At 36.9% G+C, this 25862-nt stretch overlaps 1 protein-coding gene across 1 annotated transcript in view; it reads right to left on the bottom strand.

Moving 5' to 3' along the window:
- Positions 1–25862, bottom strand: part of lrp1bb (low density lipoprotein receptor-related protein 1Bb) — a gene marked incomplete at its 3' end in the record, with an annotated part of 323276 nt that overhangs the window by 36063 nt on the left and 261351 nt on the right. Inside the window, exons 44-64 of the mRNA XM_081367857.1 lie at positions 24001–24193; positions 21759–21884; positions 21067–21195; positions 20678–20797; positions 20236–20349; positions 18620–18769; positions 18039–18161; positions 16025–16144; positions 14107–14235; positions 13668–13790; positions 12637–12777; positions 12028–12215; positions 9989–10172; positions 9781–9866; positions 6603–6725; positions 3240–3421; positions 2831–3030; positions 2342–2530; positions 1704–1852; positions 1495–1588; positions 12–128 (exon numbers count right to left, since the gene is read on the bottom strand). Of these exons, the coding sequence (XP_081223983.1) occupies positions 12–128; positions 1495–1588; positions 1704–1852; positions 2342–2530; positions 2831–3030; positions 3240–3421; positions 6603–6725; positions 9781–9866; positions 9989–10172; positions 12028–12215; positions 12637–12777; positions 13668–13790; positions 14107–14235; positions 16025–16144; positions 18039–18161; positions 18620–18769; positions 20236–20349; positions 20678–20797; positions 21067–21195; positions 21759–21884; positions 24001–24193 (2980 nt within the window). The remainder of the gene's footprint in view (positions 1–11; positions 129–1494; positions 1589–1703; positions 1853–2341; positions 2531–2830; positions 3031–3239; positions 3422–6602; positions 6726–9780; positions 9867–9988; positions 10173–12027; positions 12216–12636; positions 12778–13667; positions 13791–14106; positions 14236–16024; positions 16145–18038; positions 18162–18619; positions 18770–20235; positions 20350–20677; positions 20798–21066; positions 21196–21758; positions 21885–24000; positions 24194–25862) is intronic.

Below are 25862 nucleotides of genomic sequence, written 5' to 3' on the forward strand. Positions count from 1 at the left end.
ATTCTGCTCACCACAGTTGGCCTCATCTGAGTTGTCCCCGCAGTCATTCTCTCCATCGCAGATGAAGGGAGGTAAGGCACAAAGGCCAGTGCCACACTGAAAACGGCCAGGCTGGCATTTGAATTCCGCTGCAAAAATGATGATTAACAGTGAACTCCGGAGGATTCAAAGCAATTTGCACATAGGTACGTGTTTTAAATCTGAGCTGTGTGAGGTTGCTTGAAATGGGCGGGTCAACCCACATTCCATTATTTCTTTAAAAGCACATCTACGATATTTAATGCCCCCTGCACTTTATCGAACAACAGAGGTTCCACCTATTAACAGCAGCCATCGGCAGCCTGTCATTTTCTGTTTGTTCTGCTCGAGTAAATCACCAAGACACAAAGTGAATCTAAAAACAAGCTCACTGGGAAAATGAAATGAAAGAACAAAAGATCATCCTTTCCCGCAGCTTAAAAGTCTGTCTAGGGTGAAGCTGTGAACTAGTCCATCTATATACTGTATATAACAGCACTGGCATGTGGTGCAATCAGAGGCCAGTATAACTGGAGGGGAAGCCAGTTTTAGAAATGACAGAATTTCTTCTCTTGTTTTGGAAAATAACCACTGCATTTTGTATTGTGATACAGTCGTCAACTGTGTAAAAACAAAGACTTTAGTACTTGCAATGTAACGGAAGTAGCAATAATCATACATCTGAGTGAAACGGATTATCGAAAAGAAAAAGTAGGATGGGGTTCTATTGTTTGGATGGAGGCAGATCTGAATGTGAGAAAGGGGCGGGGTATATGCAAACAAAATGATTAAAGAAGTTCGGCATGCATCACCATTCGAGAAGTCTGTTGTTTCACCGAAAGATTATGACATTCTGACTAAAAATCTGAATAAAAAGATAAAAAAGAGTAAATAAATAAATGAAAAAGCATATACATGGATGAATCGTTCACAACAAGATCAATTGCATGCATTTAGAAAATAGATAAGGTGAATATTACTATTTCATGCTGAATTTAAGATTAAGCTGAAGTCTCTGCCAAGCAGTTGTTTTGAACGAACACGCAAGCGATAAACTGTAATCCAACATGGCTTGTGCTCATCTTCCAGTTTTTGCCTTTCAGCAAATCACAAGATCACATAATATAATTAATATTCATGACCCAAGTTAGAGCGCTGAGCAGCTTACATGAAGTTATCTACCGTGAACAACAGAAGAAAAACAAAGTTGTCTGACCAAAACCTGCATTTTTATATTTTTTAGGGTTGTGAGTTTTTAGGCTGGTCTCATATGGGTGTAACCATGGCAACAAGGCTATATAAAACAGAATCATACTTGTAAAGAAAGGCTGATGAGGTTTATAATGTGGCCCACACACTTTTTGGATTGTTCTTAAACCCCTGGTTCTGACACCACATGAATATTACAGACTGTTCAAAACAAAAATAACAGTGCAGACACTGTAGGCTGGGTAACATTGGAAGCTGAGCACTCACGACAATCCGCAGGCTCATCAGACCCATCACCGCAGTCGTCTACTGTATCGCATTTCCACCAGAAGGGGATACACTCATCTGTTCCACAGCGGAACTGCAAAAAAAGTCCAACACAGCGCAAAAAGGTCAAGTGGTTATGGGTTACACAAACTGGAACAATCCTTGCAGTTCTGACTAATGACATGGAATCATAATTTTTGCATACAGACCTGGCTGGCTGTGCAGTTGGACAGGCATGTCTTATTATCGGCGGCCAAGTAGAAGTTAGTTGGGCAGGCACACTTGTGACCTCCACCAGGAGAGAGTAAACACAAGTGACTACAACCTCCATTGGCCACTTGACATTGGTGTTTGGGGACTGTAAAAAGGGGATAGAAATGCATTGTTTCTGAATAGTTCATTTTAAAGGAATAGTTATGCGTCTCTTGCCATATTGTAAAAAAGTTATCAATAATATAATATAATATAATATAATATAATATAATATAATATAATATAATTAATATAATATAATATAATATAATTAATATAATATAATATAATATAATATAATTAATATAATATAATATAATATAATATAATACAATATAATATAATATAATATAATATAATATAATATAATATAATATAATATAATATAATATAATATAATATAATATAATATAATATAATATAATGTTACGTTTTGGAACATTCCAAGTCTTCCAGAACAACTTTTAAACTAGGATTTAAATGTTTGTAAATGGCAAGAGCTGTGTACGAGTGAATAAATAATGATTAAAGCATTTTCATTTCTGGGCAAACCAAGCATAAAATTAATATACTATTTATTTGAAACCGTGTCTACCTTCAGGCTGGCGCAGTGGGTGGTAGACAATGACAGACTTAATGGCTTGCCATGAATTTAGGAGCTCGACAGCATTAGCACCGGTGGTCTTATGAGCTCGGCGGAGAGATTTGGACTTCCCGTCGGTCCAATAAATGAAGTCCTCGAACAGTGTGAGCCCCATCACACCCTGGATGTGGTCATGAGGTACTGAAGTAGAGAGCATCATAGCATGCACCATCATTAAAGATGAATTACTGCATATATAAGTGATTTAATCAAAATCATTATCCAACAACTCTCAAATTCACTGTTTTAACTTTTGCGAATGTATAATAACATATCTTTTATTTCTTTTTGCATATGCATTGCGTATATACACAGGAGACTGTGGTCTTGCAATATTATACTGTTAAAAGGCTTTATTGAAGTTTCTTTTATCCAATTCTGCCTTGTTATGGTAGCAATCCAATACATGGAAAATGAACAAATTTAAGACTCATTTTGTACCCCGGTGCCTCTGAGAACCGTCCATGTTGGCAAAAAGGATGTGATTATCATCAGCCCAGTAGATTCTCTTGTTTGTGTAGTCAATGGTTAGAGCTGAGGGGCTGTAGATCTCTTTGTTCACAATAACGCTTTGGCCATGGCCGTCCATGCCAACTCGACCGACGTGAGGGTTTTCACAGCAGTCAATCCAGAACACATACCTGAGGGACAGAGAGTGACCCTCATCCATGAACTTCATATAATATGTGAGACAATCTCATCACAGTTGTTTTAAACAGAGAATAGCTATTCCCATTGTTCTGGGGGACTATACATTCATTCTTTTTCTAGTGACAAAATGAAGTCTCCCTGGACTGATGGTGAAAAGTAGAAAGGATATTGTGCAAATTTGAAAAGGAAGCATTTGTACCCTGTTTGAGCATCCAGAGCCAGGTCCGTGGGGTTCTTCAGGCCAGAGCTCACTAAGACGGTGGGATATAAACCGTTTGATTTGGACACTTCCAGTGTCTTTCTCTCCACGTCACACCAGTACAAGTTCTTTCCAATCCAGTCGACAGCCAGTGCACTTGGCACAGCAGTTCGGTGAACAACCTGATAAAGCAAACAAGTATTATTCAGATCAGTCACTATAATCTGATCACATGCTATCTCTGTAATGATGAGCCAGTAGGATTATGGGAATGTTGGTGTTAAGTAGCCTAAATAAGAAAAAAAAGTCTTGATTTTGAGTAATCAAGGACTCGTTGCTCTTTTTCATGCAATTACAATGAAGAGGGAATATCATGATTTCAAGCTTCAAAACAGGATGTAAATCACCATAAAAGTGTCTTAAAAGTAGTCCATTCGATGCACTATATTTTAAGTTCTCTGAAGTCAGCTTTGAGTAAGTAACATAAATGTGTTGTTTTTAGTTGAATTTAAGAACCAGATCAATCTGATTCATGAATGAATTATGACCACTGTAAACTAGATAGTGATTCACTGAAAAGATGCAAATCAGAAGAATTAGACTTTTATGACTTTTGTGTCTTTTTTGGGATGTTTCATTCTTAAATCAGAATGATCTGGTTCCCAAAAGCCTCAGTCTTCATTCATTGTAATTGCATAGAAACAAGTGACCAGAACATTCTTCAAAATCCTCCTATTGTGTCCCATCTTCCACAGAAGAAAGCAAGACATTTGGGTTTAGAATGAGGGTGAATAAATAATGACAGAATATTAATTTCTGAATAAACTATTCCTTTTAATGAGTTATTCTATCTGTTTAATGCTAATATTCCATTGCATACTTGTTAAACAAACTTTACTGTCAAAATGGTGACTCTTGCAATCTGTCACTGACATGCTTTGAGATCTTCTCTCTCATCGTCATCTCACAGGACATATGTTGCCATGCCAATTGACAATAACACCCCTTCAGCAGTAATTCCAGCAAAGCTGAGCTTGAAAAATTCTCTGAAATGTCAGTGATTGAGGAACATTTCCCCAATCAGGAAAGTGCCTCCAGATGAGAGGATGAGAGGAAACATTAATATTCCGAGTGGGAAAGAAAGAGCTTCTGGTATTCTAGTGATCTGGCCCAGCACTGATTTGAAAGATCGCGGACTCATTTAAAATGTCAACATTTGAATATATAAACATTGAATGCACAGAATGCCATGATGACATTTTGTTATGTTGCAGCTTTGTTAAACTACTTTAAATTACTTTTTTTCTCCCACATAAATCTATACTCCACCATAATGACGAGGCAAAAAACTGATTTGTGCATTTAAGGGATATATATGTAGGGGTGATTTCAAGTCATCTCATCAAGTCATCTCAGTGGCAAAAAGTGTCCCTATCACCCTGAATTCACCCTGTGTGTGTGTGTGTGTGTGTGTGTGTGTGTGTGTGTGTGTGTGTGTGTGTGTGTGTGTGTGTGTGTGTATGCATGATAGTTAAAATCACCTTTTAGAGATTATTGAAGGGTTTTAGTTATGGCATGTGTCCTAATTGGTGAATACAAACTTAGATATATTCACATTCACAGAGCCAAAACAGATCACTTAAATAATTGAAAGTTGATTGTAGTGGTTCAGCATACTTACTAATAAGGCCATATACAATAGCATGTCAACTTTGGCCCATTACATATTAATAGACAAATTCCCTTATTGAATCACACCAAAGGCACTGCCTGTGGCATAATGCCAAACATTCTCCAGTGCAAGAGTTATTCATCATTTAGAGAAATCAAACCCATGATGCATTGTTCCCAGATTCCATTTTTTTTTTTTTGCTAGCAGCTGTCTTATAACTTTCTCTTTGCTTCCATTTATCAATTGTGCAAAATAATGCATCCAAAGTCTGAAAAAAAGCTGATTATGTGGTAATAAATATGCATAAATAGATATCGCAAAAACGTATATATTTGTTGTAGGCCGGTTCTTTTCTATGATGTAATACAAAATTTGTCCTTAGAAGAAGTAAGATGATAAATAAGCAGAATAATGTATAGTCAGCTAGTTATTATTACAAAATAAACCCATTAAGGTTGATAAAAGTGGCTTCTAACGTCCAGGAGACTGCATATTATCTTTTTCTTACTGCACAGGTCATGCTTCAAACTGAAGGAACGGCAATGATTTAATTATGGATACTGTATGGGGAGCTTCTCGAAGATCTAAGAACATACAATGTCAAAAATAAAAAGGCAGTGCAAGCAAAAACTACACAGACACATAGCCATGTACAGCCACATAAAGGCAGGATGCATGTAAAAGTGTCTACATAAATGTATATTTGCATATAATAATTTAAATTATTAAATAGCACGGGTACTCAAATGCAGCAGCAACATAGGAGGAATTCTCAAGGTAGAATGGTAAAAAGCCGTTAGCGGTTACGGTAAATGATGTGAGATGAGATTAGTTTAAATGAGTGTGTAGTGTGAAGGAATCATATGTATGTGTCAGAAGTAACAATGTTAATAAACAGTCTTATGGCATTGGAGTAGAAGCTGTTTTTTAAGCTTGATGTGCTGATGAACCTGATTCACTTTCTGGAAGATAGAAAGGTGAAAAATGATTGTGTGGGGGGACTAGAGTCCTTCATAATGTTTCCAATTTCCCTGAGACATTGTTTAGAATAGACACTTGTATATTAAGTCAAAGTCAGTTTCTAGTCACGAGTCTCCAATATAGTGGGAGAAAAAAATAATACAGCGTCTCCATGCCACTAAATAATGTATTAATGAAATCATCAATTACATTGTTCTTCCGCAAAGGAGCCGCATCATTATAACCCCAGCGAATGATGGGTAAAGGTCTCCTACCCAATCTAAACATATTGTACCAGCATGTATTGTCTCTATTTCCAAAATTCTGAAGATTACACCCACAAATGCTAATGAATTTCAAATGGCTTTAGCTTGTGCTGAGCAGGGGTGATAAATCAGGAGGGGGCAACACTGTGTAATGAAGCCAAATGAGGCTCTTGGCCCCTGCAATGAAGCTAATGAGATGGGGAAAAGTGTTGCTCAGCAGGTACACGGCAGAGATGTGCATCTAAGCGCTAACCATGTGACCTTAATGAGTCCCTCAAATAATGCTAAAAAGAGCATTTATATTTATGGCTGTATGACTACAGATGTCTAATACTCAGATGTTGACTTTAGACCTCTTCATCGCGTCCCTGTTGCTAACATGCCGTATAACAGTTAGTCCAGACCTATTAGCGTTATTTTCAGTCCTTGGTGACCCACCATAATTAAATAAGAAATCAGACGTACCTTGAGGTCACTGCCGTTAAGGCGAATTCTGTTTATCCTTCGGCCGCTGGGTCTGCTGGAGTCAATCCAGTAAATGAACTCCTTCTTGTAGTCAAAATCTAAGCTGATAATGTTGTTAAGGCCCTACAGGAGACAGAAGGAAAAACAGCATAGAATTAATAGAGGTGGATTAAGTAACAACACGAGATGGACTGCACAACAAATGTGACTGTTAGCGCAGTCAGCATGATGCATTAGCTGGGTAAAGGCCGCAGTCAGCACGCATAGATCAACTAAGCAGAACACAAAAGAATGAGATGTTCTGCATTTGTTCTGCTTTTAAATTAGCTGGAGGGCTTAATTAGCTACTTCCGCGTACGCTTATCTCGACAGGACCTGGGAAGGATGTACTACAGACACAAAACATACAGAGAATTTCTTTTGATGTCTCTTCATCGTATTGATTTTGGAAGAGGATGCAGAGCCTTCAGAGGGAATCCTGACGGTACATTCGTAACCGTCATGTTCACGTCAGGCTGCTGTCACTCAGTCTACCGCTCACTAGCCCCCCCTTCCTTTGCCCACTTCATCACAGCTGTTAAGATCGGGCGACGGACATGATGACAGATGAAGAAAAGCTTTGATACCCCCTTCAGATCATCAGCACTGTGAGACCCACAAAGACCTTTAGTCTTGTGGCCAGAACTGCCAGTGTTAACTTAGGGCCACAACAAGTTATGTTTTCATGTGACATCAGTGAAAACACAAATAAGAGATCCATACACGTCAAATAGGTCTGGTGTATTTATAGCAAGGCCATACAGGTATAGAGAAAACATCATCTATAATTATTACTGTATATATTGCCAAAATGGTTAGTTTCAAACTGTATAAAAAATGGCCAAATTAAACTATTTTTTTCCAGTCGCTTATGCGGCACTCACCAAGGCGCCATTTATCTGATCGAAAATACAGTAAAAACAATACTGTAATTTATTAGCACAATTTAAAATAACTGTATAATATATTTTAAAATTAATTTTTTTCCTATCAGATTTTTCAACATCATTACTCCAGTCTTCATTTTCACATGATCCTTTAGAAATCATTCTAATGTGCTGATTTGGTTATAAAGAAACAGTCATTATTTATTATCTTGAAAACAGTTGTGCTAATTATTTTATGAACAGAAAACACAAAAGAACAGCATTTATTTGAAATAGAAATATATCGTAACAACATAAAAGTCTTTGTCACTTTTGATCAATTTAATATCCTTGCTGGATAAGTGTTCATTTCTTAGAAAAATAATAATAAAAGAGCTGTATAAGAGGAAAATATGTTAAACTGAAATCAAATGTGTCAGTTAACTAATCCATATAAAAAGTAATATGAACTGTAGATGATCAACATTAGAATTGCAATTAATATTGATAATTTATAAATTAATATGGCAATATTGTTGCCAGTGTTCGTCTTGTTGCCAGGCCGGGTGCTTTCTATGATGTTGAAGAAAGAAGATCAATGATAAGCAGAACAATGTACAGTCAGTGAGTCATTATTGCAAAATGGACCCATTCAGGGTGATAAAAGTGGGCTTCTAAAGACCAGGTGACTGTATATTATCTCTCACTTACTACATGGGTCATGCTTCAAACTGAAGTATTCTTTAATTATGGATACTGTACGGCAGATCGATAAATAGCTAACTAGCATTCAACAGAGCAAGCGAGATCATGCACTATGCTAGTATGAGGTCAACTAAGACCTCCGTTGTAGGGAAGAGGCCACAGGGTTCACTCATTTTTAAGTGCAAAAGCTTTCCTCCCTTCACTCTTATTAAACAAAATGGAATAAATGAAACTGAATGATTGCTGATGAGACTACTCAATAAAGGGAAGAGTTTTCTGAGAGCCCTATAGACATTCCCCTGGATGACAGCCTCAATTGGTATGAATAATGTAACGAGCGCAGAATTGAGGAAACTCACATTTCACTAAGAATCATCATTTCGATAGTAATGACTAAAGGCCTCTAATGACACCAGCTGTGGATAATAGCACAGGGAAACACCACTTGCTACACCAGGCCAATCAGAAGTTACATATAAAGTCAAAATTACATTTCACAGAGCATTCATAATGTGTGCCAAACACGTTATGTCAGATAAACTGTTGAATATGCAAAAGAAAAAAAACAAAACTGTTCATCTCTGCAAACAAATTACTGCCCGTGATGTAGAACCTCAAAATAAAGGCTAGGAAATTTAATGGATTTTGTTTGACAGAATTTCCAGATTCTTTTAATTAATTTTTCAACAGCCAATGAACAGGCTGATGATCAATATAATGCAGATATACTGTATATAAAAAAAATACTATTTAGTGACAGCAAAATGCATTGAGAAAACTGCTCAAATAAAAATAGCACTTATTTTGAATTATTACAGAATTCTGTTTTATTTTTGATTATTTGTGACAGGTATTTAAACTTTTTCTTTTTCTAATTTTGGATTCTGAATTGGCTGCGCAATTGGAAATAAAAAAAAAAATTGCTGATAATTCTGCATGTGTTGTAAGCCCCAAGGAAGGTCGATTTACCAAATCAAATTTTGTAATGATGCAAGTTTGAGTAATATAGATATAGAAATAATATAGAAATATACAGGATTATATTCAGTTTATATAATATGTAATCATTAAACATTTTGAGAACAGAAATTGTTTATTAATCATTGACCTGTCAACATTTTTATACTATGTAATATTACAATCTCAAAATGGCAAAATATAAATCAGTTGGCCTGGCTGATATAAAAACTGATATTAAATGTAAAAGGTAAACATACTTCTCACTTTCAAGATCAGCAATGGAGTGTTTTTAATTATTTCATGTGACGTTCCACCAAGCCAAGAGACTAGTTAATGACTTCAATTAGTGTTTTCAAATGGCATAGGAGACAATAACACTGTGTTGTTATCCCAGCTGTGTCACCACAGCTTAATTGGTCCTCCATTAGGCTTTTACAAACACAGCAGTTCTATCTTATGATCTGGTCTCTGAAGTCCAGTAACAATTTCATGTAGCAGTACAGCAGTTTCGGTTGGGCAGATTAAATGGGTAACCTTTCAATAAGGTGTGATATGATGTGATATGAAAGTTATGCAATTAGAAAAAAACAGTTGACGTAGAGCTTTACCTGTTTCAGGAGAGTGTAATTGGATCCATCAACACTTAATTTTCTGATTTCATGAAGATCAGCAAGTATAAGAAAAGGTTCTTCAGCTGTGAGAAATATAAAGGTGAGTTGATGCAATGGAGGCGGACAATTGTCAAGTTAACAAAGCCCGAAATCATCAAGTTCAGTTGAAACACATTCTGGGGGGAATTCACTAAATGATACTTACCTGAAAGAGACTTGCAGCTGTTGGGGTCTTTTCTGGAAGCTTCATAGCCATCTACACACAGACACTTAAAGGAACCGTAAGTGTTGGTGCAGTTCTGACTGCAGGGTAGTGTGGTGGAGCATTCGTCAATGTCAACACATGTTCTCCCATCATTCTTTAGGTGAAATCCTGGCCAGCACTTACACTACACACATTAGTGAAAAAAATGACAATTGAGGTGTTTTGATTCTGAAATTGCCATTAATAAAAACAGACACCTCTCTGCTGAGACCACTTGGAAAAATTCCACTTGTTTCAGTGCCATTACTATTTTACAAACTTATAGGAAAACCCACAAAAATGAAAATTGTGTTACCATTTGAGGTCATTTGCATGTCGTTCCAAACTATTTAGTTTAAAAGTTGTACTAGAAAAAGAAAACAAAAACACTGCTGGCATTTTACTGATAATGATGATTAACAAATGAATTTTCCAAATCATTGTAGCTGGATTTAATGACTGATGTTTTTTTTGCTCAGTCTGTAACCTCAATGGTTTTCCTATGATCCCTTCATTTCTACCACAGTGAATGAGGTCAGACTCTTTACCTACAGGTTTTGACTCAACTACAGACCCTACAGTTTCAGTGATGTGTTTATTGATTTTGAGGGTGACTGGTTGGAAATCTGCCAGGGACTGACACTGCCTGCAAACACCTTTGATGATCACAGGACACTCCTGACACCTAGTTTGCCCATCAGTAACACAGCAGAAGTGTCTGTATCTAGAGAAAATTAGCTCATAAATCGTCCTCCTTCAGGCATGCCTCTAGACAGCTCCCGAAGGAACAAGTCTTTGTTTAAACTTGATCTGAGTATGCCAATTAAGTACCAATGAAACAAAACTGGGACAAATCGTTCCTATAGCTTTTTTCTTTGTTCTTTGAATGTTTGCCCAAGTAATTCAGTGAAACGCTGTTGCAGAAACAAAAACACAGCAGATTCTGCAAATCAATTCATCACAGTTACATATTTGCAAAACTTGAAGTCACATAAAATAAGCCAAGATTGAAAAGAACTGCCACATCTTTAAAACAGAAAAAAGGAAGCATAGAAACTTGCTATTATTTGCAATATGGCAACTCTGTCTCACAATGAAAAATAGTCAAAGATTTTAAATATCTTTTTGTCCTTTTCATATAACGTATCTGTGCACAAGAAATATAGACGTGTTTCTTCAGAACACTTAATAATACTGTATGCAACTGATTTACCTAACAAAGAATACACACGTATTTCTTCAGAACACATAATACTATACAAATATAATTGTTTTACTTATGCATAAACATACTTTTAATAGAATAAACATGTACAAACAAACAAACAAACAAACAAATAATACATAAATAAATAACTGAAATAATATAATTGATGCTGCTGGTCAATTCTATGGAATTGCAAATGGAATTAAATGCTCTGCATCAAAAAAAAATTTTTTTCTATAATTTTTTAAGCTTGTAAAAATGTATTTTTAGTTATAAATACAGATGTTATATTTGGAAAGACATTAACTTGTGAATGTTTCATAATTGATTAGGGAGGCAAGCTTTGCTTGACTATTTTTTTTTGAAAGTCCTGCGAAAAGTTCTGGGGAAAAAAGTCAGCCTTGAGGGACACATGAATCTTAAATATGTGACCCGTTCTGGCAAAATGAGTCGGAACGTGCTACAGGCAAAACAAGTGAAATATGTCCATTTTTCACAAAAATTTGTTCATTAAGCTCTCAAGTAGCAATCAAAATGCTCCAAATAGCAATTAAACATCTTTATTTGAACGTTTTCTGAGAGGAGTACCTTTCCTTAGTAAGAGTAAGAGTGCTCAGTCGCTGACTAACGCTTTAAATGCACTGCTTTAAAAACAATTGGCATGGATCATTTTGCTCAACTTATTAATGACTACTTCAGTGATAATGTGCCACCACCAAAACAAGATGATTGTGGACATTAAAGTAGCAAATCTTTAACAATTGTACAATACATAAAGATATTATTGACCAACCTTATATCCCACTGGTAAGTCTAGACAATCCTGCGTACATCCGCTGACACGGCGGTTGAGACATTCATTGACATTGCAGTTTTTCTCATCTGAGTGATCGCCACAGTCATCTTTCAGGTCACATAAACTCTTCTCAGATATACAGCGGCCATTCGAGCACATGAAAAAGGAACTGTTGCATAAGCTCTCTAGAAATAGAGGAGGAAAGTGAAAACAAAGAAAACAAATTAAGGAAAAGCACAACGCAATACAAGCAATACAGAGCGGTGTTGAAACCCAAACTGAAAATGTAAAAATGCTTTTGGAAAAAACTAAAGATTGAATGGCTTTAAATCTGCAAAGCTAGAGGGCATCAAAGTTGCAATCCAACAAAAGTCAAATGATTATTCTAGCTTTCTGCAACTGCCAGTAAGTGCAAGGCCTTTTTTTCTTTTAAATGCTTGGTATGTTCAGCTGAAAACATGCCATCCCCACAGGTCAAAGTTATCCACTTCAGCCCCCTGCTTTTATCTATGATGTTCCTTGGCCACTTGTGTTCCCTCAGATGTTCAGTAAGCCCCACATCCATCAGTCAAACATATTTCAGGCACGGCTCTGTTGGACCATTACCGGCAGCCAGGCATTTGAGGTTGAGGGGCAGCTCATCAGAGTGGTCAGGGCAGTCTGGGTAACCATCACACTCCCACTGGGCGCTGAGCAGGCATCGGCCATCAGCACAGCGGAACTCATCCGGCCCACATGAGCGGTACACTGCGGAAAGAGTGACGACTGTCAGCACACTGACACACTCTGCGACCAAACAGAGATCTTAAAGGGACAGTTCACACAAAAATAGAAAATTCAGCGTTCATTCATTTAGAAAAAAAGTGCGATTCATTTTTCTTCTATCGAAACACAAACGCAGATATTTAGTGGAATGCCAAAGCTGCTATTAACAGGTATTAAACAACTTGAGGGTTAGTAAATTATGACTGATTTGAAATATTTGGGTGAACTTTGCAAGATGGACATGAAACAATAAGAATGAAGTGTGATACTTTTTAGTAAAATGATCTGCAGATTTCTTGGGCGACAGTTTCTAGAAACGAAGATCTCTTTGAATCCCTTTTGTTATAAATAATTACCCAGACTTTCCATTTCATATTTTAACCTCAGTGCAATAAGTTCTAGTGTAATAAATTATGAGGGCGTATGCACATGTATGATGTCCTGTGGAGAGGCTGTGCTTTCATGTTGTGAAGACCAGGGCCCAAGTTCTCCATCAAAAAGCCCACAGATGTTTCAGTTTTAAGCGGCAAAAAAATTAGGAAACCCCAATAATTGAAGTGCAATATTGACTATTCTTGAAATTGTTCCACTTAATTAAGAATGTATAGTACAAATAATATGAGCACAGAGCAGCCTAAGGCTCACTGTAGAGCTTTAATTAACTGAGAAGTGCCTGATTTTTTCCATTAAAATACTGCACTTTACTATTTCAATGCTATTCAATTTGCTGTATAAATAAAAGTCGCTTTCACAAATTCCTTTAGGGAAAAGCAGGTAACTATAGTGACCAAAGACATAGATGTAGAACAAAATTATTTCTCAATGACGGCTCTGCTTATCAGACAGATGTTTGAATTAAGAAAGATGCTTACCACATTCAACCGATTCATCCGAACCATCTCCACAGTCGTTGTCATGGTCACAAACGAAGCGTTTTGGAATGCAGCCTTTGTTAAGGCATCTGAAGGAATTCTCATCACATGTGTTATTCGGAGCTGCGGGGTAAACATCAGAACCTTGAGCTTAATTAATGCTCACTAAGACTTTTATTCACCTTGGGGTACTAGTCATAACCCTTCTCTACCATAGCCTGGACTCTTAACATGTTACACAAAACGCATCACTAATGAAGTGCCTGTGGTGAAGCATATCTTATTCAATGGATGTCATTGAGTTTTTAAATCCTGACCTGACCCACGTATCAAAAAGCCAATTATAATGAATGGCCAACATCGCTGCTAGAGGGGAGCTTTCATCGATAACACATCGACATGCAGAAGACATTTTAAACAGATCAATGGGAATATTTACCACAGCCGGCCGCTGCGAGCTCATCGCTGCCATCGGGACAGTCTCTCTCCCCATCACATAACCAGCGCTTTGGGACGCATGCGTATGAGCCTGGACAACTGAATAACCCTGGGGCACAGGTCACCGAGCCTGGAACATATTTTATTAGTAATGCATCATTTATTTTTGTTCAGGTCTAGAAATTATAAATGACAAATATCTGGAGGAATCACACAGTACCACTAGAAAGCTTTTTAGCAAATGCATATGTAACAGAGGCAAGCTAGTAAGAGCTGTGCATGTAAATCTCATTCATCCGGCTTTAATAGGTGTGTTAGTGTCTGATGCTGGAGACTGTGCACTTTAGCGTCCTTTAGCATTCTTTAGTGTCCTTGTGTGCCACCTTCCATGCCAGAGACACCGGTTTGAATTCCGCCCGGAGCGGGTCAAATGAGGCCGTCACATTTGGTGCCGTGACCCAGATGTGAGTGAGGTTTAAGGGGGTGAGTATAACGGAGGCAAGCTAGTAAGAACTGTGCATGTAAACATCACTCCCCTGGCCTCAAGAAGCACTAGAGACTGCCTCCCATGCCGGAGACGCTGGATAAAATCTCGCTCAGAGAGGGCCGAGTAGGACTGGTTAAACATTGGGAAGTTCAGTGTTGCTTATCAAGTTCTGATAAGTATTTATTGTGTTTAACTGCATTTGCCATTATTAGGAACAGAGCAGTGGCGGCTGCTGGTCTTTCAAAGAGGGGAAGCTCATTTTCGGCCTACATCATAAAAATTTTCCATTTATTTATACGTAAATTCTGCCCAATGTTCCTTTTCAAGAAAATGCTCTGTGACCCTATATCGTTCCAACTAGGTGTCTTTTCCAGTGACTTGACCAGTGTGTCCTCTCAATGGCCAGCAGAGTTAGGTATAATTGTATAAATGTAATAATATAATAAAGGTATAAATAACAATATAATAAAGTATAATAATAATACTACTAATAATATATAGGCTATTTTTAATTCTTTTAATAATTATTGTTTTAATTATTACTAATAATATTATAAAAATATATTAGGATAAGTAATAATATAATAAAGGTATAAATGTATAAGTGTGAAATGTATTATGAAAAATGGCTAGCAATTTCGACAGCAAATACAAAGAAAGAGGTAGCAGCAGTTTATCTTTTGACTATCACTTGAAAAATCCGCGATTGCACTGAGCTCCAATAGCTTCAGCGGCAGCGACTTTTTATTGTATGAAATCGCTGTCAATCAAAAGGAGATGCAGCCCCTCCAATCATCACGCGGAAGCCCGGAGTCCGGGCCAGCCCACTCCTCATTCACCCCCAGAGACGCTGAGCGTCCGTGGGCGGGACATAATCGCAGCATTTATCCAATGACCGTCTAGTTTCGAAGCGCTGAAAAAAACTGTTCGAAGCAGCCCCATAGAAGTCAATGGACGCTGGGCTTCAACAGGGAAATGCACTGTCTGTGACGCTACGGGAATGTATGAGAAGGAGATCGAGTCAGCCGACCTGCTGTATGTAGCTGATTCTGAACGAACTCGTCTTTGAGATTAACATTTTCTAACGCATTTTTAGTCAATAAAATGTTAACACAATAGTACATATTTGACCATTAATTTTTTTGACATTATAGGGGAAGCCGAGCTTCCCTTGCAGTCTTAAAGAAATCCCCACTGGAACAGAGCAATGTCATTAATATCTCACTGATATTTCATTACAATCCAATTACACGATTGTTTACCACCAATATGTACTAATATACTAAAACATGATTGCATTTTTAGAATTGGCCAATATATAATAGTTGTTAGCCTGTGTATAAACTCAAATCATTCAAAACGCTGTCTTTGAGCACAGAAAAAAAGGAACATTTACAGTCACACAGAATGGAAGGAGAGGTCAAATGCATACCACAGAGATCCATGTTCTCGTCCACCCCATCTCCACAGTCATCTTCGCCATCACAGAGCCACTGCTTCGCTATGCACTTGTTCTTTGAACAAGCAAACTGGTTCCACAGACAGGAGGAGTCTATCAACAAAATAGTTTACGAGTCACAAATAACAGTGCTTAGAAAAAATTACATACACAATTTACGCCTGATGTAACTGAATGCTTTTAGAGATAGTATATTTATTTTTTAAATTCAGCAGACTTTGAAGTAGATCTCTGGATTACACTTATATTACTTGTGCTCTCAAAACACAGCAACAACAAAACATGCAATACATACGTCAGTCTTTCTCAAAGTGGCTTTTACATGAAGATTAAATAAAGCAAAAGTTTTAAATAAAATAAAAGTTTTCTGCATTTTTGTTGTGTAATCACACTTTATTCTGTCATTCTTCACAAAAATATAGTACTTGCATACACATCTATCTGTATGTTCTATGTGTTGAGCAGCAATTTTACCCTTAAAATTTGAACTTATAGCTTTACAGTAAGTCCGCCCCTGTCAGTTTTGAGGACGTCTACATGCTAGTGCAATTTTACAAGATGACAAAATAATATTCCAGCTGATATATGGATTTAAAATGTACAACATTTATTTTGTGGCAAAACTGAACAAAGATATTGAAAAGCAAAATAAAAGCATGTGTTCGGAACCAATTTCTGTTTCTTGTGCTCGTCAAGTCAGTCCATAATAATTGTAGTATGGCGAATTTCCACAGGTCTTTATGTCTTTGTATACTCTATCGTTCAAAATGTTGGGGTTAGTAAGTTTTTCTTAAAAGATATATAATTTATTCAACAATGATGCAATAAATTCAAAAGTGAAAGCCAAGACATTTGTGATGTTACAAAATATTTCAAATAAATGCTGTTATTTTAATCTTTCTCTTCATCAGGGTCCAGAAAAAAATGCATCATGGTTCCCACAAAAATCCTAAGCAGCACAACTGTTTTCAACACTGAAAATAAGAAATGTTTTTTGATCACCAAAAGAGATAATAAGAAATGTTTCTTGAGCACCAAATCAGCATTAGAATGATTTCTGAAGTATCATGTGACACTGAAGACTAGAGTAATGGCTACTGAAATTTGCCCATCACAGGAACAAATTACATGACATTTATTTTAAATTGAAATAATATTTCCCAATATTACTGTTTATACCATATTTCTGATCAAATAAGCACAACTTTGGGGAGCATATATTTCAAAAACCTAAACATCTTGCCAAACTCAAACTACTGAACTGTAGACCTAAAAGAGACATTTTTCATATCCTTCCATTATTAAAAATACCTCAGAGATCTGCAGGAATATAATTATAGGTTAACAAAATGACATACTACAACATGCCTATGCATGTGTAAATTGGAATACAAAATGCCAGTTTATACCTGAGCCAAGTATTATTATTATTTTCCTTTCAGTTCTATTCTAGACAGATTTTGCCAGCCAAAAGAGTTAGAGTGGTCCACTCCTGGGGTTACACAATGGAGAATGAAATTAAGGGTCACAGCACGATAGATCTCAAATTCCCATGATTCACCTTGACTCCCTGATGGTCTCTTGCTATATTTGCAGATATCCTATCGCCATTCAAAGTGCTGAGGGTGTGCAAAGATGTAGTCATTTTATGGTGAAAAACATCCTTTCAATTCCAAGAAAGGGAGCATGTAAAAGTTAGATAATGTGCACAGTTTTTCGTTTGTTCATTCATAATATATAGTCTGTCTATCTATCTGAATTTTTTGTGAACTAAAAATGCTTTCATGGCTCCAGTTATATACATACACGCAAGCTTTCAAGGGCACAAGCACACATGGAGATTGGTTTTTATCACCTGAAAATGCTTCTCTTGACCTCAGTATTAGCAGCTGAATTGGTTTCTGCATTAAAAGCCCATCTCAAGAGGTGGGCCATAATCTCTCGAGCTGAGTGAAAGCAATGGGAGGCTAATACCAGTCATGCTTACCACACTGGAACTCATCTGCGCCATCTTCACAATCCTTCTGGCCATCACAAAGCCACACACTGGAAATGCAGTTCCCGCTGGGGCAGGCGAAGTGGCCTTCTGCACATTTCTGCCCGTGAGAGACTGTGGCATCAGAGAAAATATGTGTTTTATTATGGAGAGCGTAAAAGTCCAAGATTTGCTTAGTGTAGTGAGAATTTGGTCCATCGGTTGTTTGGTTCTACTCCGATAAATTCCACATGTGCTTTCTATTTGAAACCACTGACATGCTAATGAGTAATAAGCCGAAACCTGCCAAGACTAATTTTCAAGCCGCCTTTTCATTATCGGTTTTGAAGGGACCGCAGCTTGCGAGAGTGTTTAAATGTCTGCTCTTCGCAAATCTGACAATCACCAATGATTATTCATCAGCCTTCCACACTTTTTGAGGCTCTTCAAGCAAGGAGGAAAAAAACAGGGGCTTGTTTCGGCTTCATTACCCCTTTCATAAATAGTGTTTCGACAAAATTAATTCGATTTTAATGGAACCTGGCTTCCTCAAGCTGCAAAGCTAACAAATGGAGAGTTATACTGAGCGTTACCCTGACAGTTCCTCTCATCGGCGTAGTCTCCACAGTCGTTGGCTCCATCGCACAACCAGGAATGGTGAACGCAGAGTGAGGTGGTGTTGCAGCTGATAAAGACCTTTTCTGCCACTCCCATCCTGTAAAAGTCTTTACAATCTGTGTGATCTGGGGGGAAAAAGGAAGGGCTTGTTATCTAGGTCACATGAGATGGCATAACAGGTCGATACGAATTATTCCAACCCATATGATCATCCATGCAGACACACACAGTCCATAATCAAAATTAAAATGACAGTTCACCCCAAAATAAAAATCCTTTCATTATTTACACAATCACAGATCGTTTGTCTCACATTACTCTCTTTCGTGCAACACAAAAGACACAAAAGATACCTAGGCTGCACTTTGCAATATAATGAAAGTGAATGAAGCTGGGTCTCCAAAAAAAAAAAACAGCATTAAAGTAATTAATAAAAGCAATAAAGTATCAAAATACAACTACACTACCATTCAAACGTTGGGGTTAGTATATATTATCCGTGTATATATAGTTAACACACAAAAAAAAAACACTTTACAATAAAAAAAACGTAACATTACAATAAGGTTTCATTTGTTATGTATTAACTAACATGAACTAACAATGAACAAAACAATTTGTAACAGTATTTATTTATCTTTGTTAATGTTAGTTAATAAAAATACAGTCATTCATTGTTCACAGTGCATTAACTGTTAACAAATACAAATTTTGATTTTAATACTGTATTAGTAAATGTTGAAATGAACATTAAATTAGATTAATAAATGCTATAGAAGTCTTGTTCATTCTTAATTCATGTTAACTAAAGTAGTTTACTAATGTTAACTAATGAAACCTTATTGTAAAGTGTTACTGATACCAAACTTTCTACTCTATTAAGGTGCGCAACTGTTTTTAGCATTGATAATACTACAATCAGCATATTAGTATGATTTCTGAAGGATCATCTGACACTGAAAATTCTGTTTTGTTGTCACAAGAATAAATTACATTTTAACATATAATAAAATAGAAAACCATTATTACATTTTTAAATTGCAATAATACTTCACAATATTTACGTTTTTTTTAGTTTTTTTTTATAAAAACCATACTGACCCCAAACGTTTGAACGACAGTCATTGATGTCAATGCTGTCATATTGGATTTTAAAGCGACAGCAGAGAAGAATTTCAGTGAATAATGACTTAATTTTGTTCTATTTGTTATATGAAGCTAGCTACTGTATCAAATGACATCAAAATACTTAGATTATAACACAAAAAGTCCAACAGATTGCTTCCACAATGCCTTTATGGTGCTTTTTGTCATTGTGTCCCCTTTCACTTCCATTATATGGGAAAGAGCGGACAGGAGATTCTTGGAACTAAAAATGAATCTACAAATGTGCCTTTTCTGTTCCACTGAGGAAAGAAAGTCATACAGGTTTTGAACGATATGAGGGCAACTAAATGATGGCTGAATTTAGTCAAATCTAGGAATGCCCTACAGTTTTAGTCTATAATAATCTGATACGTCAAGATAATGATTATTATGGTAGGATAAAGATAACGCGTGCTGCTTTGCAACATGGGCAACGCTGCCTTACTGCAGTTCTTTTCATCCGAGGCATCAGCGCAGTCGATGACCTGGTTGCACCAGGAGGATATTGGTATGCAAGTTCCATCTTGACAGGATGACTCAGACGCAGCACATGTGACATCTGGAACAGAGACACTTCATTTACACAGAGCGGAGAGACTAAAGCACCTGGACATGCGCTTAAATGAAATGAAATATTGTGCACAGATATTTATATATGCACCGCAATTCACTGTTGATAACAGGGTCTTCCAGACAGCTCCAAAGATAATGACTTGTGAAATGCTTTCACAGCTTGAAAATTGGGTATACCGAAATAAACCTAGTAGCGGCACAATATATTTTTTGCTGCCTATTTTCTTTTATAGACTGCAAAAATAAATGTCTTCTTTAAGTGAAATTTATATGCAAAATGTCACAATAATAATATTCACACACTGGATACCCACTGTTACAAAATGCCTCATCTGAGTTGTCCCCACAGTCGTCGACTCCATCACAAAAGCGACTGTTAGCCACACAACGCCTGTTGTAGCAAGGACGGTGACCCTTTCGGCAGCTCCTGTTGTCTAGCGATACGGAAAGCAAAGGCAAGGCAAATCTTTCACAACAGGGGAAAAAAAGCTTCGCATCCTTTCTCTTATTTACTCTTTCTGTTGCTCTGAGCTTATTCCCATTTGCTCCTCTGGTTGAAAGCAGTAAGGAGTAGCGGCTCATTTTATTAGGTTGAAGCCTCAGGGAATGGAACTGCCACCTTAAACCAATTCTGCGTTCTTCCTGCTATCATGATGTGAGAGCAGAGAGTACATATGGCAAAGTGTTGTGATCAGCTACTTACCACAATATTGCATTTTCTCATCTGACTTGTCTTTGCAGTGGGCAATTCCATCACATGTTAGCTGGTAGTCTATACATTCCCCGTTTCCACACTCAAACTCAGTGTGGATGTTGCAAGAGGACGTTTTGGCTATAAAAGAGAACAACATGATAATGATGTTAACCAATCTAGGAAACAAAAGCTAAGCTAAGCGAAATTAATTGTGCGGCTAATATATATATATATATATATATATATATATATATATATATATATATATATATATATATATATATATATATATATATATATATATATATATATATATATATATATATATATATATATATACATACAGCCTATATAAATGTTAGGGATGCTCTGATATATCAGTCAATAAATATATCATCATAGAAATATTTTATTTCACTTTTAATTACATTTTTAATAAATAATAGATATGACAAAATTGACCTCTACTCGACAAGTCATAAGATTTGAGGTATCATTCATGTCCGTAGTAAAAAATGTATGGGATAAGTTCAAATCCCTAATTCTACAGTAGATTAGCAATAGCCATTATGATGTTTGCTAAAACACAAGATAAATGCTGGAATAGCTAAAGAAAACTAATTTCACATCTTTCTGAGATGTAGGGTCCCATATTTCCTGAGAGTCTGAGCGAGGCACGGCACTGTGAAGACGAAACTTACACACACATCTGTTGTCATCGAGCAGGATCCGCTCTCCTCGGCAGCTGCAGTTGACTGTGCCATCTGGAGTAAGGAGACACAGGTCACCACAACCACCATTCAGAACCCTGCATGGAGATAGCTCACCTGAAACAGAGGGACAAAGGAACATCACGTACCATCACAACAGTGTTCGGAGTAAAAAAAAAAAAAGCCTAAATAACAATATTAAACAACAAACAAACAATGACCCAGAGAAAAGTCATTCCAAAGTCTTTGAAGTGAGCAATCCATGAAACTTTGAGCTAAAAACAGGTTTGCTTTCTTTTAAAAGAGCTGACTATTAAAGCACACCGACAAATGCGGTACCATCAGGGGCTTATTCACTGAATACCCTGGAGTTCTGACAAAAAGTGCAATTTCTAAGCAAAACAAAAAAGTTGTTTAAAATGTTAAAACATATGTGTAATCTCAAAAACGGAAAAAGAAACTGTATTGTTTTCCTTTGTTAGGCTTTGGAAATTACTATTTAAAAGTGTGGTGTCCAAAAGTTTGTGAACATATTGAAAATAAGGGATTTAAAGTCCAATTAAACATGACAATAAAAAAACGTTTGAGGATTCTGAAATTATTTAAAACAAAGAAAATATAAAATGAAAAAAAAAAAATACATTTATTATAACTATTTCAGAATCTGATATATTTAAATAAGTGCTAAATTCTGGACTACAATTAAATAAGCAAATTTGTGAAATTGATCGTGTGACTCCCTTTGTACAGACATCAAATGTTCTTGCATCCATTACAACAAGAAACATTCTCAAATCATGCTGAAGAACAGGTGTTCAGTTCATGAAGTTCGAGTGCTGCTGTCATTAAAGCAAAAGGACAAACCAAATACTAAGACATTCAGAAATTTCACTCAAATTATTATGAAAATGGTATATATTTTTTAATTAAAAAAAAAATCCAAATAGAAGTATTTTCACCGGCAGTCCATTCAATCAGATTGATCAAAGTAGTTTTAAATGAATGTGCAGACTGCAGAAAATGGTATGAATCTAAAACCTCTGGGAGCTGTATGAAGCACACCTATGAAGAGCCTTCAGCATGTCTAATTCATTTTGCTATGAATCAGCATGAATATGGAAATGAGCCTCAAAAATCAAAGGTGGTGTGTTAACTTGACATTGTGTCAGATGAAAGTACAGGATAGGAAAGATCACATTGCTGATCAAAATTAGACTGGGTAAACCCAGCCTGACCTGCCGGCTATTTGATTTCGCCCTGCAGCTCAGGCTGGAAACCTGTACATTTATCTCTGCTGCTTCCTTTACAAATTTGCGGGAACCAATCACAAACTGGCTTGTCCACCTGGCGCGCTATTGGCGGGTTTAATCCAATCCAATTCCAGAGCCGTTACGGCTCTGTCCAATTCCTTTTAGCCTCTCGACGATGCTCAATGGCTTCTTCTTAGCAAACAAATCGCTCGAGTGGGTGTAAATACCACTAACTTTCATGTTTTTTTTTTTTTTTTTTTGCATAACCTGCAAAAATCGCTTGATTCCATTGCTGATCAACACGTTTGGTTACACATTTCCTGCCTGGAGTTTTCGCGTAGCTCTGCAAAGTACATCACCTGGATCATTGGTCCGATTGGTTGAAGGACTATCCAATTGCATACAGAGTCATTTGAACTATGCCCGTTGATCACGCCTCTTGTGCAGTAGAAAATACAGAGCAGACTCCCCAGACCAAAATTCAATCTTAAAAGACTGAGCTTGGTCTGGTGATGGCCAGACTAGATCAAAATAGCAGTTATCCTCAAATCTGTCTTTGAATCTCTCTCTGGAGGTGCTGACTGGTAACATTCACTAGGTAAAAATGGTTAGGGGCAGACAGCTGCAATCATATATGGTGTGATCAAACAAATGAGAGGAGAAAACCCCTCACAGCAGGCTCACAAACACAAACCGTCGGGAGTCTCTTAATCCCATTTCTTGATGTCCTACTTTTCACATTTGCGACAGTTCAGAGAATCCTCTTCGACTCGAGGATATGTTTTAAAATTAATTATGTCTCTAATTTAGTTTGCTTGGTTACTAAATAAGTCCATTCTAATTTATCATCCCTACTATTCCTTAGAAATCAAAAAGAGCCTCCACCAGCAAAAGCTCAGCTGTGAATCCAAAGCACGAAACACAGATATGAAAAGTTTCAGAGGGCACTTTAAGTGCCCAATTATTTATTTTGGAATACTTACAGCTATTAGTGTCTTTGGCAACTGCTATAATTCCCATTGGCTGGTGGGGAATATCAGCTCTAAGAACTTTAGTGTCTCCTCCGGTGAACTTGTTGGTTCGTAGCACAGCCCGCCGAGTCCAATCAGACCAAAAAATGTAGTTTCCATGGATAGCAAGTCCAAAAAATGTGCCAGGTCCCGATCTAACAATCACCTAAAAACAAATGCAGAGGGTCACTTAAAGAGAAAACTGCTTACAGGTTTTTTCATGTATAATGTTATTTATTAATGTGTCTGAAAGAAGTCTCTTATGTGGGCATATTTCATATTAGGGCTGACAATAAAATGCTATGCAATTCTTTTCTAAACAAATTAAAATTAAGACTCTAAAAAAATCAAATCAAATGTTTCAAACAAAGTGAATTTAGGCATTATCATGTACGTTATGAAAAAATATATATTTATTTCAAGACTTCTTAAAGATTACATTTAACACTGTTGAATAAAAAATAATATTACAAATAATAATCAATATTATAAAAAGAGTGTTAGACGATCACAAATGTAATCTAAATGTAAAACCAGAGAAAATGATCATGCACGATTATATATCAAATATGGACAGACAGAACAAATACAAATAAATCTCTAATATAGCATGGCACTGACATATCGTGCATCCCTAAAATTTCAACCATCCTGCTGTCAAAATATTCACCATTATTATCAGCCATTCAAAGAAAATGGTTCTATAAAGAAATGCATTTTACACAAGGCTCAAAACATTGGCTTATACTTAAAAACAAGAGACAAAACAGACTCTGACGACCACTGTAAAGTCTCTTAGAGGGGACCAAAACTAATGTGTAGGTAGAGGACACGTGCTTTAAATAATCCCCCAGCAGCCAGTTTAGCCCAGATCCTGAGAGTGTTAATGCAGGTGTCATGGTGACGGACACGGATATACATCACACGACTCCTTCTGGGAGTTTTCGGGCTGTGGGGCGGGAGGATGTCCCACAGCTCTGGAGACCCAAGCATTAAAAGGAACACGCTTGTAGCCGTGATCACATTAGCCCTGCCACCATGGTGGGAAAAATAGGACAGGTGTTGATTAAGAGAGCCCAGCTTGAGCAAACAACAACTGGAGATCCGAAGGGGGGTGGATGAGGAGCAGGCCAGATGGTTTTTGATGGAGCATATTGATTCAGAATTAAATTTAGGGGTGCAAGCGTTCTGCTCCAGCACTAATTATCTCTGTTTATCTGATCAAATAGATGTCAAATAGAGTTTTCGGCTAACAACTATAGCCACATGTATTTGCTTTCAGTTCTGATGGGCATTACAGAAAATGAACATCTATAATAATAGTCCTCTCTGTGTGGATGTAAATGATGGCACCACATAGACTGTGACAGACTGTGTTTCATCAGAGAAAGTCTAACCATGCGTAGCGTTAAGCTTCAACTTACCGCACAATCCCCCACACTAAAACCAGTTGGGAGATTCCAACTGTAAGGCAGTTTGCCAAAAGCCATGTTGATTTAGTTTTGCTTAATTCTTCACAGTTTAATTGGCTGGTTGAGAGGACGGCCCAGCAGGAGTCTCAAAATAAGCTTTCATTACCATCAGTGCGCTTAGTTTGGGAGGTTTAGGAACTCTAATGAACTCTTTGTCGTGTTTCTTTAAAGTGAATTATTAATTACAATTAAACTAATCTTGTGAAGGGTCAACAGACACTAATAACTCTAGAGGGTTGCCTGACCTTTGAGTGGTCATCAAGTCATTATCATGTAGACGAAGTGACCGGACGGACACAAAACCCAATTGAGGTTTATGTTTTCGAAAATGAGTAGGAATTGCTTCAACTGGTGGTTGTTATT

Source organism: Scardinius erythrophthalmus (assembly GCF_964197995.2).
Source record: "Scardinius erythrophthalmus genome assembly, chromosome: 6".
In the NCBI taxonomy this organism is placed as follows: domain Eukaryota; kingdom Metazoa; phylum Chordata; class Actinopteri; order Cypriniformes; family Leuciscidae; genus Scardinius; species Scardinius erythrophthalmus.